The sequence below is a fragment of the Cottoperca gobio genome, chromosome 22 (genome assembly GCF_900634415.1).
Source record: "Cottoperca gobio chromosome 22, fCotGob3.1, whole genome shotgun sequence".
Lineage (NCBI taxonomy): Eukaryota > Metazoa > Chordata > Actinopteri > Perciformes > Bovichtidae > Cottoperca > Cottoperca gobio.
Genome location: NC_041376.1, coordinates 20,273,267 through 20,290,548, shown reverse-complemented (window position 1 = coordinate 20,290,548; position 17,282 = coordinate 20,273,267). Strand labels below are relative to the sequence as shown.

The window sequence follows — 17,282 nt, the reverse complement described above, 5'->3', positions numbered from 1 at the left end:
CACACACACACACAGAAACACACACACAGACACACAGACACACACAGACACACACACACACACACACACACACACACACACACACACACACACAGATGCCAAGCCAAATCCCTCGACCGTTGGATTCCACATCACACGATGACCCAAAGTTAAAACAATGTGAAGCTCAATAAGTCTCTATGCCTGGTTGTCTTTGCTGTGCTGTGTTCTAACTCCCTTGACAAGGAGGCTGGTCAGCCCAGTGAACGCACACAACAAGCAAACAAGATAATCACATGTCAATATGAGTATCAGCAGCAGATGGGGCATTTTGAAGATGTCAGAACATACAAATGGCTTGTAGGGGGTCAAAAAACAGTTATACACAGTTCTACACTCATTAATAGCTGTTAGAAGAGCAGCAAGCAATGGAGTGGATCTGTAGTTGTGATCCCTATAAAATGTCCAAGCGCCAACTTCCAGTGTGTCTATTCAGAATAGCTGAGCACCTTCTGATGCATTAAACTCTGCAACACAATTGCACTGACTCATCCACAGACCAGAGGACACAACCACTCACATATAATACAGCTAATACTGTGTGTGTGTGTGTGTGTGTGTGTGTGTGTGTGTGTGTGTGTGTGTGTGTGTGTGTGTGTGTGTGTGTGTGTGTACATTAGTTACTTCAAGGCTGGATTACAGCAACTCATTATTATCAGGTTTTCCTAAAACTGTTGCGGCACGTGTATTGACAAGAACTAGGAAGCAGGATCACATTACTCCTGTATTAGCTGCTCTGCACTGGCTCCCAGTAAAATACAGAACATAATTTAAAATCCTTCTCCTGACTTACAAAGCAATTAATGGTCAGGCTCCAGCATATCTTAAAGATTTCATAGTACCTTATAAACCAACTAGAGCATTGCGCTCCCAGACTGCAGAGTTACTTGTAGTTCCTAGAGCAGGGGTATTCAACTAAAATTCTAAGAAGTCCAGTTAGAGAACATTTCTGCAAGCAAAGGTCCGGAGCATCATAATGTCTAACTTGCGTTATGAATTAGTGTGATATATATTGAAGCAGCCTAGTAGCTGTATCAACGTCTGCACATCATCAACAACTGACTGTCAACTCTAATAAAGAAAGTACAATTTAAAAACATTTAGAACAATATTTATTGTCACTTAACATTGAACTATACAGATATATATAATACTGTAGATATGAATAATGTTCTTCTCGGGCTGCATTTAAAAATAAAATTGAGAAAATAAATAAAATAGCTTTTGAAAAATTGTGCATCTTAAAATAAAGTGCTTAAGTTTAGAAAAATAAAATAAAGTGTAGCAGCAGCTTGAGTTTCCCTTTTTCTTTAACTGTTTCACATCTTGATTTAAGTCTCAACCAATGTTAGAATAAATCAGTCTCAACACATCTTAACAATTGAACAGTTTAACGCAGACTAGCACATCCTGGGTTAAACTGTTCTCTGCGGCTGATGATGCTGACAGGTGGCCTATTTGCTTTATTTTGTGTGCCCTCAGTTCAGACCTGAGTGGGTATGTTTGGTCAAAAACGTTATGCTTTGTCTCATAGTGGCGTTTCACATCACCACTTTTAATGAGCACCATGGTCTCTGAACATATGAGACACTGGTGGGAAGGATGAACATGAATGAGTCTGTCCATTCTGGGTTGAAAGCTCTGTTGACTTTTCTCTTCTTGGAGAGCGCCATGAGTAGTTATTTTTCTCTCCCTGTCTGCCGCTCACTCGTCTCTTCTGTGTTTCTCTCCCTTTCTCCGTCTTCTCTCCCTGTATCGCTAACTCGTCTTTCCGTCTGTCACTCTCCTCTCGCCTGTCTGTAGTCATAATGTTTGCCGGTTAGAATGCACAGATTTGATTGGCTGCGTAGCATCACGTGGGATGGCTTAACTCGCATGTAATTGTTCTGTGAGTTTCCTGAACCGCTAAACCAGTGCCGTAAAAACGAGTGCGGTGATTCTCTAGTTCACTCCTCTCCTTTCCTCTCCTCTGTTTGTGTGTGTAGGTGTGTGCGAAGCGCCATCCTTCGTGATACAGAGCGGAGCGAATGTGAATGCGCAAAGCTAAAAAAAATAAAATAAAATGTGCCGTTAAAGTAGAAGTACCGGTCCGGGTCTGTATAGGTCGTCTGGGTCCGAGTCCGGACCCAGACGGTCCGCCTGTTAGTGACCCCTATCCTAGAGTCTCTAAAAGTACAATGGGAGCCAGAGCCTTCAGCCATCAAGCTCCTCTCCAGTGGAACCAGCTTCCAGTTTGTGTTCGGGAGGCAGACACCCTCTCCACATTTAAGAGCAGGCTAAAGACTTTCCTCTTTGAGAAAGCTTATAGTTAGGGCTGGCTCAGGCTTTCCTTAGACCAGCCCCTAGTTATGCTGCTATAGGCTTAGAGTACCAGGGGAATTACACCTCTCTCATCTCCTCCTGCTCTTCCTCTCCCCTCCTCTCCTTCTCTATCTGTATGCATTCATGTCCCTTAAAAGAATCCTTCTAACTCAGTATCCGGGGCATCATCCCCAGAGTTTCTGTTTCTTTCATCTGACGGGTTGCCACTCGATCACATCATCATTTCTGTCAAATAGATGTTGTATTTTTACTATGTTGTTTATTCTGTACACATGACATCGATTGCATGTCTGTCCGTCCTGGGAGAGGGAGAAGAACCATGTTGATGGGACATTCTGAGCCGCAGTGCTGTCAAACAAGACTAGTATACTTGGGCATGCACTTAATAGAAGCATGCAGAATGTTTACTATGTCCACCATTTAATTTAGCATGTTAGCATATGTTGTTTTTTTTTGCATCATGACTTTAGATAAACAGTATACAATGTTGCCATGGAGTCAGTGAGTTAGCTGTTTATAGCCCTGTTTTTTTGGAGCCTATATGCATTTACATTTTGGGAAATCTGCATTATGAAAATTCATATCGACTACCTACTAGCAGTTTCACTGGTTTGAGCTAATATTATCTTACTTTAGATAACTGCTGATACTGCTAAATACATGTTTGTTGTTTCCTGCTTGTGATCCCCATTCCACTTGCTCTTAGTCAGGTCACTAATTAAGATGTTTTTAAGCATCTGACTCATGAGAATCTTGGGGAATGAAGGGAAAATCATTCGCAATGTGACTTGTGGTCTGTGTCTTTAACACAGCTCTCAAACCAGGGTCAGGGTAGACTAGGTTAGTCTTAAGAGTAGCCAAATATACCTTGATGCTAACACAAAGGAGTATCCTGGGCAAGAAAGTACAATAAAGAACATACTAACCTCAGGGCCAGAGACTCTGGAGACGCCACTCTCACTGTCTCCCTCAGAGAAAGAGCCTGATTCATCGCTGGAGTTGTCACCACTGGCACCAAATCCCTGTTCACTTTTGATATTGGTACAACCCTGAGAGAAGACCAGCTCTCCGCTGTGGGGGTTCCTTTGCCCCACTACCCCAGACAGGCAATGAGAAAGTCCAGAGGTGGAGCCTGAGTGTGGGGATGACGAGAAGTCAAACTGGGGAAGGTTGAAAGGTGAGCTACCATTCCCTGCGTCCTCTGGGTAAGAGAATGAGGAACGGGAGCTGGAATTCTGGGTTTGGGGCTCAGAAGGGGGAGGGGAGTGGGCTGATGTCTTGATGGGAACAGGGCAGCTGGTGGTGAGGCATGATCGACCAGAAGAAGGAGCTTCTACCTGCATCAGGGTTGAGACTTTCTCTCTGAACTTATCATCCATGTAAGAATGGGCCAACATTTGTTGCTCGCCAGCTGCTGAAGAGAAAATGACGCTGGCTCTGTCTAGCTCACCCTCATGTTTAGAGGAGGAGGCTTTGGATACTGGTCTTTCCAAGTTCTTGCCAATGCCATCTGCAATGCCGGTCTTCAGGTCCACTCGACCCAGCGATTCCTTCTTATCCCTCTGCCTGTCTTTGACCAGTTCCCTGTAGTGGTTGAGAGTCAGTCTGTTGGTCAGTAGCTGCTGGATGGTGGTGCTTGGCACACCACTGAGATCTAAGCCGCCTCTCTGGAGGTAGGAGCGCAGGCAGGAAGAGTGTGAACCTCGGCTCGGAGAGTGCTCAGCTACTACTGGAACCCCTTCTACCTCAAGCTCCATCTCCAGTACCTCTTCAGTACACAATTCTGGGTTGCAACCACTCCTTTCATCTCCTTCTCCCTCAAACATAAATGGTTCATCTTTGATCCTTGAGGGCGTAAGAAGAGTTTGTGAAGCAACACTGCTGTCTCTGAGCTGTATGCTCAGAGGGCTGACTGAGGTATGGTTGCCCAATATGACCTCATCACTGCCATGGTGGTCTTCTCCATTGTGCTTGTTATCACAGATCTGGTACTGATACTTTCTGTATTTAGGACATTGAGAAAGGTCATCGGGAAGTGATGCTACATGATTGATCTGTTGCCTGATCTCGGCAGAATCATCCGAGGATATTGCGTCAGAAAAAACTGCATCGTCAGCCGTGATATCATCATAATATTCCACCTTGCCATTACTGGCATGTTGGCTGTCATTCTGTAGCTGGGTTTGAAGGAACCGAAAACAAGAGTCCTCCAAATTGTGAACACCCAGGAAGTCAGCGCACAGGATGACCTCATGGATGTTTTCACGACTTAAAACCAGCTTGGCTGTGTAGGCAAACTGGAGCAGTGGAGCAAAACCTTTAGCAGTCACCTGTAAAGGAGACAAGGGTGAGACGTCAGTGGCTTAAACATACAGTTAAAAATGAGTCAATGTTACATCAAAAAAGAGTCTTTGTGAAGCAGCAGCTCCAAATGAAGGCATGGGCAATGACATTATTTGACATGCACGAAAAAGTAAAAAAAAAGAAACCTTAAACTTCACCATTGCATTTTATTGTTTCTTCTACATATCTGAGCAGTAGTGTAAACATTGTAAGCATTGCCATACATCTGTTTAATTCACAGCTTCCAACTTCTCAGGATCAAGCCTAGAGTTTACCTTTTCAGTTATTGATCCGAGAAGTTTGAATCTGTCAATATCTTTCCAACTTCCATCCATCCATCCATCGTCCACCGCTTATCCGGGATCGGGTCGGAACCCCAATCTTCCCTTCTCCGGGCCACATCCTCCAGCTCCGACTGGGGGATCCGGAGGCGTTCCCAGGCCAGTGAGGAAATATAATCTCCTGGGTCTTCCCCGGGGTCTCCTCCCAGCTGGACGTGCCTGGAACACCTCCCTAGGGAGGCGCCCAGGTGGCATCCTTACTAGATGCCCGAACCACCTCAACTGGCTCCTTTCAACGTAAAGGAGCAGCGGCTCTATTCCGAGTCTCTCACGGATGGCTGAGCTTCTCACCCTATCTCTAAGGGAGACGCCAGTCACCCGTCTGAGAAAACCCATTTCGGCCGCTTGTACCCGTGATCTCGTTCTTTCGGTCATGACCCAGCCTTAATGACCATAGGTGAGGGTAGGAACGAAGATCGACCGGTATATTTAGAGCTTTGTCTTCTGGCTCAGCTCTCTTTTCATCACAACGGTGCGGTAAAGTGACTGTAATACCGCCCCCGCTGCTCCGATTCTCCGGCCAATCTCTCACTCCATCGTCCCCTCACTCACGAACAAGACCCCGAGGTACTTGAACTCCTTCACTTGGGGTAATGGCTCATTCCCTACCCGGAGTAGGCAATCCACCGGTTTCCTGCTGAGAGCCATGGCCTCAGATTTTGAGGTGCTGATCCTCATCCCAACCGCTGCACACTCAGCTGCGAACCGATCCAGTGACTGTTGAAGGTCACAGACCGATGATGCCATAAGGACCACATCATCTGCAAAGAGCAGCGATGAGATCCTCAGGTCACCGAACTGCAAACCATCTCCTCCACGACTACGCCTCGATATCCTATCCATGAAAATCACGAACAGGATTGGTGATAAAGCGCAGCCCTGGCGGAGGCCAACATTCACTGGAAACGAGTCCGACTTACTGCCGAGTATCCGGACACAACTCTTGCTTTGGGCGTACAGGGATTGGATGGCCCTCAAAAGTGACCCCCTCACCCCATACTCCCGCAGCACCTCCCACAGTATCACCCGGGGGACCCGGTCAAACGCCTTCTCCAGATGCACAAAACACATGTAGACCAGATGGGCGTACTCCCAGGCCCCCTCCAGAATCCTTGCAAGAGTAAAGAGTTGGTCTGTTGTTCCACGACGAGGACGGAATCCGCATTGTTCCTCTTCAATCAAAGGTTCGACTACCGGCCGAACCCTCCTTTCCAGTACCTTGGAGTAGACTTTACCAGGGAGGCTGAGAAGTGTGATACCCCTGTAGTTGGCACACACTCTCTGGTCCCCCTTTTTAAATAGGGGAACCACAACCCAGGTCTGCCAACCCCTAGGCACTGTCCCAGACTTCCACGCAATGTTGACGAGGCGTGTCAACCAAGACAGCCCCTCAACACCCAAAGCCTTCAGCATTTCTGGACGGATCTCATCAACCCCTGCGGCTTTGCCACTGTGGAGTTGTTTGACTACCTCAGTGACTTCCATAAGGGAAATTGACGATGATCCCCCATCAGCTTCCAGCTCTGCCTCTACCATAGAGGGCGTGTTAGTCGGATTCAGGAGTTCCTCAAAGTGCTCCTTCCACCGGCCGATAACCTTCTTAGTTGAAGTCAGCAGGGTCCCACCCTTGCTGTACACAGCTTGGATGGTTCCTCGCTTCCCCCCCCTGAGTTGCCGGATGGTTTTCCAGAAGCACCTTGGTGCCGACCGAAAGTCCTTCTCCATAGCTTCTCCGAACTTCTCCCACACCCGCTGCTTTGCCTCTGACACGGCAGAAGCTGCCGCCCTTCTAGTCCTTCGATACCCTGCAACTGTTTCCGGAGTCCTCCCGGATAACATAACCCGGAAAGACTCCTTCTTCAGTCGGACGGCTTCCCTGACCACCGGGGTCCACCACGGTGTTCGAGGGTTACCGCCCCTTGAGGCACCTAAAACCTTGAGACCACAGCTCATCACCGCAGCTTCAGGAATAGAGGTTTTGAACATCGCCCACTCAGGTTCAATGCCCCCAACCTCCACAGGGATGGCTGAAAAGCTCCGCCGGAGGTGTGAGTTAAAGATCCCCAGTACAGAGGCTTCCTCTAGACGTTCCCAATTCACCCGCACTACCCGTTTGGGTTTACCAGGTCTGTCCAGAGTCTTCCTCCACCCTTTGATCTAACTCACCACCAGATGGTGATCAGTCGACAGCTCCGCCCCTCTCTTCACCCGAGTGTCCAAAACATGCGGCCTCAGATCAGATGATACGATTACAAAATCGATCATTGACCTTTGGCCTAGGGGCCCTGCAGGGCTCCATTCAGGGTCTCCAAGAAGGCCGAATACTCAGAACTGCGGTTTGGGGCATAGGCACAAACAACAGTCAGAGTTTCCCCCCCATAACCCGAAGGCGTAGGGAGGCGACCCTCTCGTCTACCGGGGTAAACTCCAACGTAGTGGCGCTCAGCCGGGGGCTAGTGAGTATCCCCACCCCGGCCCAACGCCTCACACCTTGGGCAACTCCGGAGAAGAATAGAGTCCAACCCCTATCCAGGAGTACGGTTCCAGAGCCAAGACTGTGCGTGGAGGTAAGCCCCACCAGATCCAACTGGTAGCGATCCACCTCCCGCACTAGTTCCGGCTCCTTCCCCCACAGAGAGGTGACGTCCACGTCCCCAGAGCCAGCCTCTGCTGCCCGGGTCTGGTCCGTCGAGGTCCCTGACCATCACTGCCACCCGTGTGACAGCGCACCTGACCCCAGCGGGCCCACAGGATGGATGGATGGGAGGCACCACGTAGCTTCTTCGGGCTGTGCCCGACCGGGCTCCGTGGCAAACCCTGCCACCAGGCGCTCGCTGTCGGGCCCTCCCTCTGGGCCTGGCTCCAGACAGGGGCCCCGGGCTTCCTCCGGGCAGGGTCTCTCCTTTCCTTTCCCTTTCTTTCATGAAGTCGTTTTTTAACCATTCTTAGTCTGGCCCCTCGCCTGAGACCAATTTGCCTTGGGAGACCCTACCAGGAGCACTAGGCTCCAGACAACACAGCTCTCGGGTTCATAGGGACACACAAACCTCTCCACCACGATAAGGTGATGGTTCCCAGAGAGGCTTTCCAACTTTGCCGTAGTAAAAGACTGCTTTGCTCAGTAGTACCGCTGCATTGCCACAACCTAAACTATCCCAACGACTTGAGATGCCTGCACAGTGTTAACATACTAATATTAATGCCATCCACATTAAGAAACATTAATATTTCCAAATGTTCTATACTGTGAAGGAATAAAAGCAGATTAAACCCAACAGTGGCTACCGTCATGTAGCCTAGGTTAGCAACGATTCAAAGGCTTCACTTTTGGTTGAGAAAAGATCTCGTAATTATGAGATATTTTCTTATAATTCATTTAAAAATAATACATGATTTGGTGCATCTGACATTAGTTTGCATAATTGGTCAATGGCAAAAAAAATACAAAAGCGTGGTAGGACTATAAAGTGTAAAATGACAGTGTGAGGCTGTTGTCTACATTATCATCATATGACATATTTCTGTTACTTTGACAACATTCTTTGTTTTAGTGTGTTTGCAATGTGTCTTAAGAAATGGCTCTGCTGTCAATGAGTATGATTGATCATCATTGTTACGTGCCAGGCAGGTTGTGTCTTGGTGTTGGTGTGTTTTATTCTCTCCTCCTGCTCTTCTCCCACCTGTGCTCTAATTAGGTGGTGATTGCCTGATTGGGCGTTTTTATGTGGGATGTACATTATTCTTTCAACAGATTTAGATCTGGTTTCTTTACTTGCACACAAGGAACAGATGATACTGGCGTGCATAACAATTGTTTCGCTAGTTGGCTGGCTCCATAATGATCAAATACAAATGCAATTCCAACAACTCAACAGCAATAACGCATACTCCTACGACAACAACCCACACATTGTGCATTGTTTAGATATAAAGTGTTGAGACGCTCAAATTCAAAACGGTCTCAACCTGTCAGAATCAAGACGAGACGAGGCAGTGGCAGCGAATCACCTGATTGGACCGCGAACCAGTCCGGTGATTCATTCAGGAAATGAAGCAGTTACTGCTTCGGACGTCATATGTCACGTGATTTGAAGCAAGCTTCGAAGCAGTGGTTCTATGTAATTGTAGTCCAGAGTTTGAAGCACATATCGAAGCTTCAGTATCACACTGCCATCACTATCAGCATCCACGTAGACACCGCTCTGTTAGAAACATTAGTTTAACCGGATGTTGCCACCTCTGTATGTGTTTTACACTACTTGTTAATAGATCAGTTAGTGAGGGCTTTTGTTTGTGTTTTATTTGAAAAGGCAGTATTAGACAGGCCTAGTTTTGTTATATTTATTTATTTTGTTTGGCTCAATCACTTTGTCCCTTCCTCACCCTCACTTTTGAGAGTTCATTGGAACCAGGATAATTTAAAAAATATTATTATTATAAAATTATACACGTTCACTCTTACTCTGACTCGATCAATCATTGGTTGTGTTATTGGCCGCCTCTTCTCCTAGCTACACCTTGGGGACGAAACAATCATCCACTTAATAAGTTTTCTTTTTCTTTTTTTCTTAAGTAGCTTTTAGTTCACCTCTCTCCTTTCCTCCACTCTGTCTCTGACTTTAGGTGTGTGTCATCACCCTTTGCGACATACAGCAGAGGAGGCAATGTGAATGCGCATAGCAAAAAAGTAAAGTTTAATAAAATAAAGAAATTACGTTTTTTTTTTTTTTACTTTATCTACAAACAATTTTGCGAACTACAAAGACATTGGATTTCATTAATTGGATTTAACACTTTTTTTAATCAAGTGTACAAGACAATTACAAAATTGCCATAAGGTCAACTAAGAGATTAGGAGAACAGTAGTGTCCTTAGTCCTGAACATAATAAACCTCTGAGCCACAATGAGTTCCAGTAATGTATCTGAGGAGTGAGCGGACAGCAGAAAGGACGTGTGCGGGTGATTACTGTAAGGTGGAGTCACACAGTCACATATTAATCAATAAGACAGATCTGGGGCATTTTATGGTAACTTGGATCAGGAACTGTTCTCTGATCAGCCCGGGTGCTGAATGGATACTGCAGCAACTAACAAAATAACCACATTCATGCCCAACATGTTTTTATATATCGTCAGAGGAATTATAGCACCTGAGAAATATATTGAGTCACTTGACAAGGGTAAAACCTTAATGATTAAAAAAAATGATAAACCAAGCTTTCTGGAACTGATGTATTTGATGTTTAATGGATGTGGTCAGTTTGTCCTTTTGTATGTGTTCTGTAGAGAGGTCTCTCCGTAGTGAGATGCAGTTCAAGAGGATGGTGTTCCTGGTTAAATGATGAGTACTATTTTATACTGGGGAGTGTGACGGATAAGTCGCCTCACAAGCAGTGAGTGGGGGAGTGGATTCCAGCAGTGCACTTCTATTGTGTCAGGTCTCAATACTGCATCTCACTCCACTGTCATTACCCTCCGCTAGCTTCCTGTCGGCTACTCGTACTAAATATAGTTTGGTTGTATGAGGTACTTCTTCATAATCGGTGTATTACCGGAGACCAGAGCACCAGCAGGAAGCTAAGCAATGGACATGGGACAGCAGCATAAATTAATAAACTTTTAGCATTTATAATTAAAGTGGTTTGACAAAAAGGTTGACCTCTGCACCACCTCTTGGCTTTTTTTTCAGGCTTTAGAAATTTCACAGGTCATTTTAGAGAACGTTCCTATTGGCTGTTCTACAGATGCACATGCACTTCCCTTTGGTGAAAGCCTGATATCAAACAAGCCCCCGGGAAGTGCGGCAGGCTCTAAAGCCAAATCTTCGTAGTGGCCAAACCGTGGAATAACAACTTCTGTGTCAGTCACGTGATGTAAAACTTTCAGCGGATATTTATATTATTTTTGAGGTAAATCATCAATCCAGTGTGAACCCTTATTTAAAACATTCGGTGATGTGTTAATAGACCAGCATAGACCGGCCGAGACGGAGCGGGTGGCAGGCGGTTGCATTTCCCATAATAACATTCAGCATAGGAGGGAAAGATGTATAATGGAATGATGTATGAGGGAAATGCACGTCTAATGAACCTGTATTACAAAATCACAGGCTGTTGAAGACTTCTTCAGGGTAATTTTCCGTGTAACATTTCTCTCTTTAATTAAAGGACCTCAGAGCGTTCCCTGTTGAACTCCCTGTGTTTTATGTGTCATTGTGGCCCTTTACCTTGTCTGGCAGGTTAATGATGGGCTCCACTTCTCCTGGTGACCCATTGTGACCCAGCAGGGCCTGCAGGAAGTAGCGGCTGCTAGCAGCTAGGACAGCCCTGTGAGCGCGCACCTCCCTCCCCTCCACCAATAAAGTCACGTCACACAGGATGCCCTGCCGCCGCTGCTCCTCCAGGCTCAACAGCACGTTGGCACAGTGGACCTTGGATTCATACACGTACACGGGCGCTGCCGCCTCACCATCCCGCTCCTCGCCTGCCGACATCACTCCCTCTAGCACCCTGCACAGAAGGAAGAAAGAGGCTATGACATTGTCGGAGTAAAGTACAAGTATTAGGACTGCATGATATGAGGGAAATATGCGATACCGTTGTTGAATATCCCAATAACGATATTCCTTTTTATAAATAAACAGATATTGAATTCTGCCTTTGAGCTGCTTTCAGTATACTCAACAAAACTATTTCCATCATTCTTTTTAAAACAAATTAAACATTAACACAAAAGGCATCAATAAAAAAGGAAAAGAATGATGGTTATATTTAAGTTTTCTACTGATGCTCTTTTTCAACTAACTCAAAAACACTCCGAGCATCTTTACTCGGGTCTTGAGGAGCTGCAGTGTTTAGTGGACAAGCTGAAGTTGACACTGTACATTTAGTACCACTTGGAAATTTTACTGCTTATTTATTCTCTGCTCTGATCGCCACCAGCTGTGTGCTGCAGCCACTCTCTCCCAATGAAGTCAACAAGCCCCCATGTGTTCGTCTTCACACAGAACGCCAGTGAACAGAGCGAAGTTACAGGCAATATCAAAGTCTTTCGCAATGTGTTTATCATGAACGTTGACATTGTGATGACAAAAAAATATATATATTTATGGTGCAACTCTATGTAGTATTTTAAAATGGTCACTCTATGACAAATGCAAATGAGTTGGCGGTTTAAAAGAATGCAATCACTGCAATTCAGAAGCATTGTGAATGTGTAGCAAATGAAAGGCTGCAAACCTCTAGTATTAGTGTGTAAGATGTGCAGCATGTGCAGGTTCCCATTCCAGAATCAATCTGAAGCCAGTGTGACATCAAGACTACTGATAATCCACAGCCAACAATGATACACAACCAGAAACAAAGAGTTCACTTGGAAACACTGTGAAATATAAAGGACCCTCTGGGGGACACATTTATAATGTTTCATTTCAATTAGATGATCAGAGAATATACATCGAGTTGTTGAGTCATGTGACATAAAGTCCGTACCCTCTACTCTCCCAACACAATTATTCTTTCATGAGCCAGTAATACCATGTCCTGCGGTGCAATATGGGAAAAGGGTAACGGTATCAAAAACGGCCACAAAGTGACTATTGAGCTCTGTGTTGTAATACACGACACTTATGAATTGAGGTGACAGACGATTAATCAAAATCCAGTAACGGAAAAATTAATTGTCAACTTTTGTGATGGATTATTTGATTAAGCAATAGTTTCAGTGTCTCCATGTGAGGATTTGCTTTGTGATAGTAAGATTAATATTTTGATGGCAGAACAACCAAACCAGGTGTCAGAATCAGAAATCCTTTATTAGTCCCACAACGGGGAAGTTTACCTTGTTACAGCTAAAGAACAAGAAAGTAAAGTGGTGAGTGAACAATTGTTAAATAGAATAAAAGTAAGTAAGTAGTAGCTGATAAAAGTTGTAAGAGTGATATTGCACATGGCAGTGATTATTGCACCACAGTTGTGGAATAGTTTGTTGTTGGTGTGGTGGTCTACTAGCCGTGGTGATTGTACAGCAGGGAGAAAGGACCTACAGTATCTCTCCGTGAGACACCGCGGGTGAAGCAACCTGTCGCTGAAGGAGCTGCACAGTGCGGACAAAGTGTCCTGGAGGGGGAGGGACATGTTGTCCAATAGAGAGGACAGCTTGGCCGTCATCCTCCTGTCTCCCACCACCTCCACAGTGTCCAGAGTGCTCCCCAGGACAGAGCTGGCAGTAACAGTGTATGGTCTTTTAAAATAAACTTTTAAAGACAGATGACAAGAGGGTATATAGCTATTCACTGCAGGGTTATTGTACTGAACATACTGTAAGATATGTGTATGACTATACATACATGTGTCTAGAGATAGATATTAAAGAAGATATATATATATATAAACATATATAGATATAAAGCAGCCTTTCATTTTGATTGCAGGCAGCTCTATCCATTGTGTTTCCTTTCAATGTCGTAGTACATAAGCCCCAACACAGACAGCTGAGCATGCAGTCTGTATGTGTGTGTGTGTGTGTGTGTGTGTGTGTGTGTGTGTGTGTGTGTGTGTGTGTGTGTGTGTGTGTGTGTGTGTGTGTGTTTCTGCTGACTCATGGCTTTTGAACTGGCAGAGCCTGCTGAAGTAGTGTTCTGGCGTTTCTCCCTGTGGCCCACGGACCAATCATCTGTAGATCATCTCCTGCTCCCCCTCAGGAACACTTCAGGCTCATTCTCTTTTGCCTGTACATTGTTCTCTACCACTATTTACCCACCGCACATCTCTGTTCATTCATCTGCCTGCTGAAAGTGAAAACTACAGAAGGCATTCACTAACATTGCTCTTTGTGTCTATTCACCTACTGTATTCCCCAGATGTCCCTTTACTATTATTGTATTGTACTCTACTGTACTCTGCTATTAACCCTATCAACCACTATCTGCCCAGCCGTAGCTGTGTATTCCTCATTTCCACTGCATAGTACGGCTCGCTCGGCACGCTTTTGGTACCAGGTGTTTTTTTTATCAATTTAATTTTCCACTGCAAACATTACCCCTTCAATGTAGACAGGATTCTTGGCAGGTTGTCATAGCGACATCGCAAAAAAATTGCCGTGCCATCAACTTCAACGCAACATAAACACAGTATGTTCTCTCGCTTCATCCTTTCATCGGAAACCAAACAGAGGAACCTCAATGGAGCAAACAAGAACAGATCCCAGCGAGGTGAGTGGAGAAAAGCAGTTTCAGACACATCTGAGCAGAAGTCGTGATGGTTGATTGATGAAGTTAGATTGTATGGACTCAGTAGCAGAGGTGAAATACTGCCCTCTATTTATTTGGAGCAGGTGGCTCTGAATAACACATTGCACCTTTAAGACTGCTAAGATAAAAACGAGATATATTGCTTTAAACTCTTCAAGGTTGACAAGAATTTGCAGTTTGTTCCATTTACAGCTGAACTTCCATAGCCTGAGAGCTGATTACTCACAACGTGAGAGTCAGAGGAGCTCGACAGTCAGTAGTGACTATACTAGTTAAAAAATACAGAAATTATTTTGAGAAATTGCATAAACATTTTCCCATTTCACACTTTGAATTAGCACAGTCTTTGATACGCTTCTCCATGTTTTGCTTGCCCCCCAACCAGGCTGGGTAAATTGTTGAGAGACAGTTGAGGGGCTTTGGTAAACAAGACATTGCCGGTGGTTTCATCATCTACTCTGAGCTGAGCTTTACTGTGTGTGAGGAGAGGTTGGGATGTTTCAGCAGCAGACTGGGCTGACAGGCAGCTAACTGATATCCATAATCCCCAAAATGTAAAATTACAAGTGGAGAGGAGGGAGGAGAGGAGAAACACAGCTAACTTTTTCACTGAGTAACTGGACTACAGTAAAAAAGTGTAGCTGCTGAAAAACAGTATGTGACACCATATAACTTAGTGTGGTTTAGCCAGTTATACACGATAGAGGAAGCGGCTTGGCACCAGGCATGCAAGTGTTGCGAGTGGAAAACATATACATACTGTAAACTGCATAAAGGGCACAGTGGAGTGTGTTCTCTGTATATGAGAATGGTATTCAGATATAAACATTAATGATGATGTATTGAACTGTATGAAAACTATTGTGTGTGTTGTTTTCTCATATATGTACTGTACAGTATGTATCTTTGTGTTTGGCCTTCAGTCGCTCCCATTCTGCAGCGTTACATAAATCCAAATGAATATAAAGTTGTATGTGTGGTTTGAAGTTAAGCTACAGCCTCATCGCATATTCGTCCTGCTCATTTCAATTGAATCCCACAAAACAGACAATTCATGGATGTGTTTGCTGTTTCTATTACATTCTCCTCCAGCTCCAGCTGACTCATAGGTCAGAGTTCACCTTTGATCACTGAGATGTGCATGGTCGGCTTATAGAAACATGGACAATAGAGAAGATATTATTCTAGAGTGTTAATCACTATAACACAACCTGCTGTTTTGCTCTGACTATGATTAATACTATTAGAAACATCTTAAGCGTAACATTAGATTATTAATGATAATGTGCCTTTAGTTTTATAACTTTATCCAAGTTCAGCATTGCATGTTTCAAACTTGTCCTAATACTAATGAGATTAAAACCCTCACTGTGGCTGTGTGATGCGCTCACATCTCACACAGTTCATATGTTACCATGACATTCAGAGCTTGTGTGTGAAATGGCCTGTGAATAAATCTCAGTGTCATTGCGATGTCCTGCACATTAGTGAGACAACACACCTGCTGAGAGGAACACTTAGTGTTTTGAGTCTTCTGCTTGAAATGATTAAAAGTAGTGGCCTCGATATAAACCTGTATGATTGCAACATTATGTGGGAGAGTCCCGTGTTTCCATTTGGAGCAATATTGCAGAGAATATTTAAAGAAAAATATTGAAATGCTCATACAGCATGGAGAAGAAAACCTCTCAGCTTCATACAGTAATCGTGTTGGGGATGGTCCAGCTTCATACAGTCTCTAAATATAAACTGGAGGAACTGTACTGTTATACCTAATCTGTACCCTAACCCAAATAATAATAATGATCCCAATCAACAGGCAAATCAAGCAGAGGAGCAGGAGTTTCCTCCTGTCCAAGTGGCACTGCCAGGATTTCCCATAATGCAACTCAGCACTTTCCCCCCATCAGCCAGTTGCTCCATTAGCCTACATTCAACCCGGCAGAACCATCAATCAAACACACACATCTAAGGCCATTCAAACCCCTGAGACAGCCAGAGACAAGCAGAGGTAGCCAGGCACACACACACACACTCACACGAATACACACACACACACACACACACACACGCACACTCTCACACACACACCCACACACACGCATACACACACACACACACACTCTCACACTCTCACACGCACACACACACACACAAACAACCACACACACACACACACACACACACACACACACACACACACACACACACGCACAGTGCAGCCCAGTGGGCAGAGTCGAAACATCCAGGAGTGAATAATTCATCACAGGAGCAGCAGAGCAGACCAGGCAGGACCTTCCCCCAGAGCTGCTACACACAAATAATAATTAACAAATAATAACTAATAATTCACCAATTCTAGTGTGTGTGTGTGTGTGTGTGTGTGTGAGTGTGTGTGTATGCGTGTGAGTGTGTGTGTGTGCGTGTGTGAGAGAGTGTGTGTGTGTGTGTGAGAGTGTGAGTGTGAGTGTGTGTGTGTGCGTGTGTGTGAGTGTGTGTGTGTGTAGGTACAATCCAATGTACTGCTGCCCTACTTTCCTCCACTCTCTCCTGTCTTCTCCTCTGCCCTGATTATGTCTTATTTTCATCTGATGGTGTCTGTGGGGTATACGAGTAGTGCTTATATATACAGTGTGTGTGTGTGTGTGTGTGTGTGTATGTGTGTCTGTGGGTGTGTGTGTGTGTGTGTGTGTGTGTGTGTGTGTGTGTGTGTGTGTGTGTGTGTATGTGTGTGTGTGTGTGTGTGTGTGTGTATGTGTGTGTGTGTGTGTCTGTGTGTGTGTGTGTGTGTGTGTGATGACTATCTATTTGCTAAAAGAAGCACTGCCCAGCTTGAATCATTTATGAAAACAGATTTTATGAAAATGTTTTACAAACATTCGTAATCCTGCATTCAGACAAGCAAATGCAGTTAGTGTAAATGGAAGTTAATTGACTGGTAGGGAATAGATACAACATGTTGGAAACAATCTCTCAGTCGTCGAGT

At 44.9% G+C, this 17,282-nt stretch overlaps 1 protein-coding gene across 1 annotated transcript in view; it reads right to left on the bottom strand.

The window, feature by feature from the left end:
- Positions 1 to 11,539, bottom strand: part of LOC115027780 (transcription regulator protein BACH2-like) — a 22,734-nt gene extending 11,195 nt beyond the window's left edge. The window contains exons 1-2 of the mRNA XM_029461269.1: positions 11,273 to 11,539; positions 3,288 to 4,691 (exon numbers count right to left, since the gene is read on the bottom strand). Of these exons, the coding sequence (XP_029317129.1) occupies positions 3,288 to 4,691; positions 11,273 to 11,539 (1,671 nt within the window). The remainder of the gene's footprint in view (positions 1 to 3,287; positions 4,692 to 11,272) is intronic.
- Between the last annotated feature and the right edge of the window lie 5,743 nt (positions 11,540 to 17,282).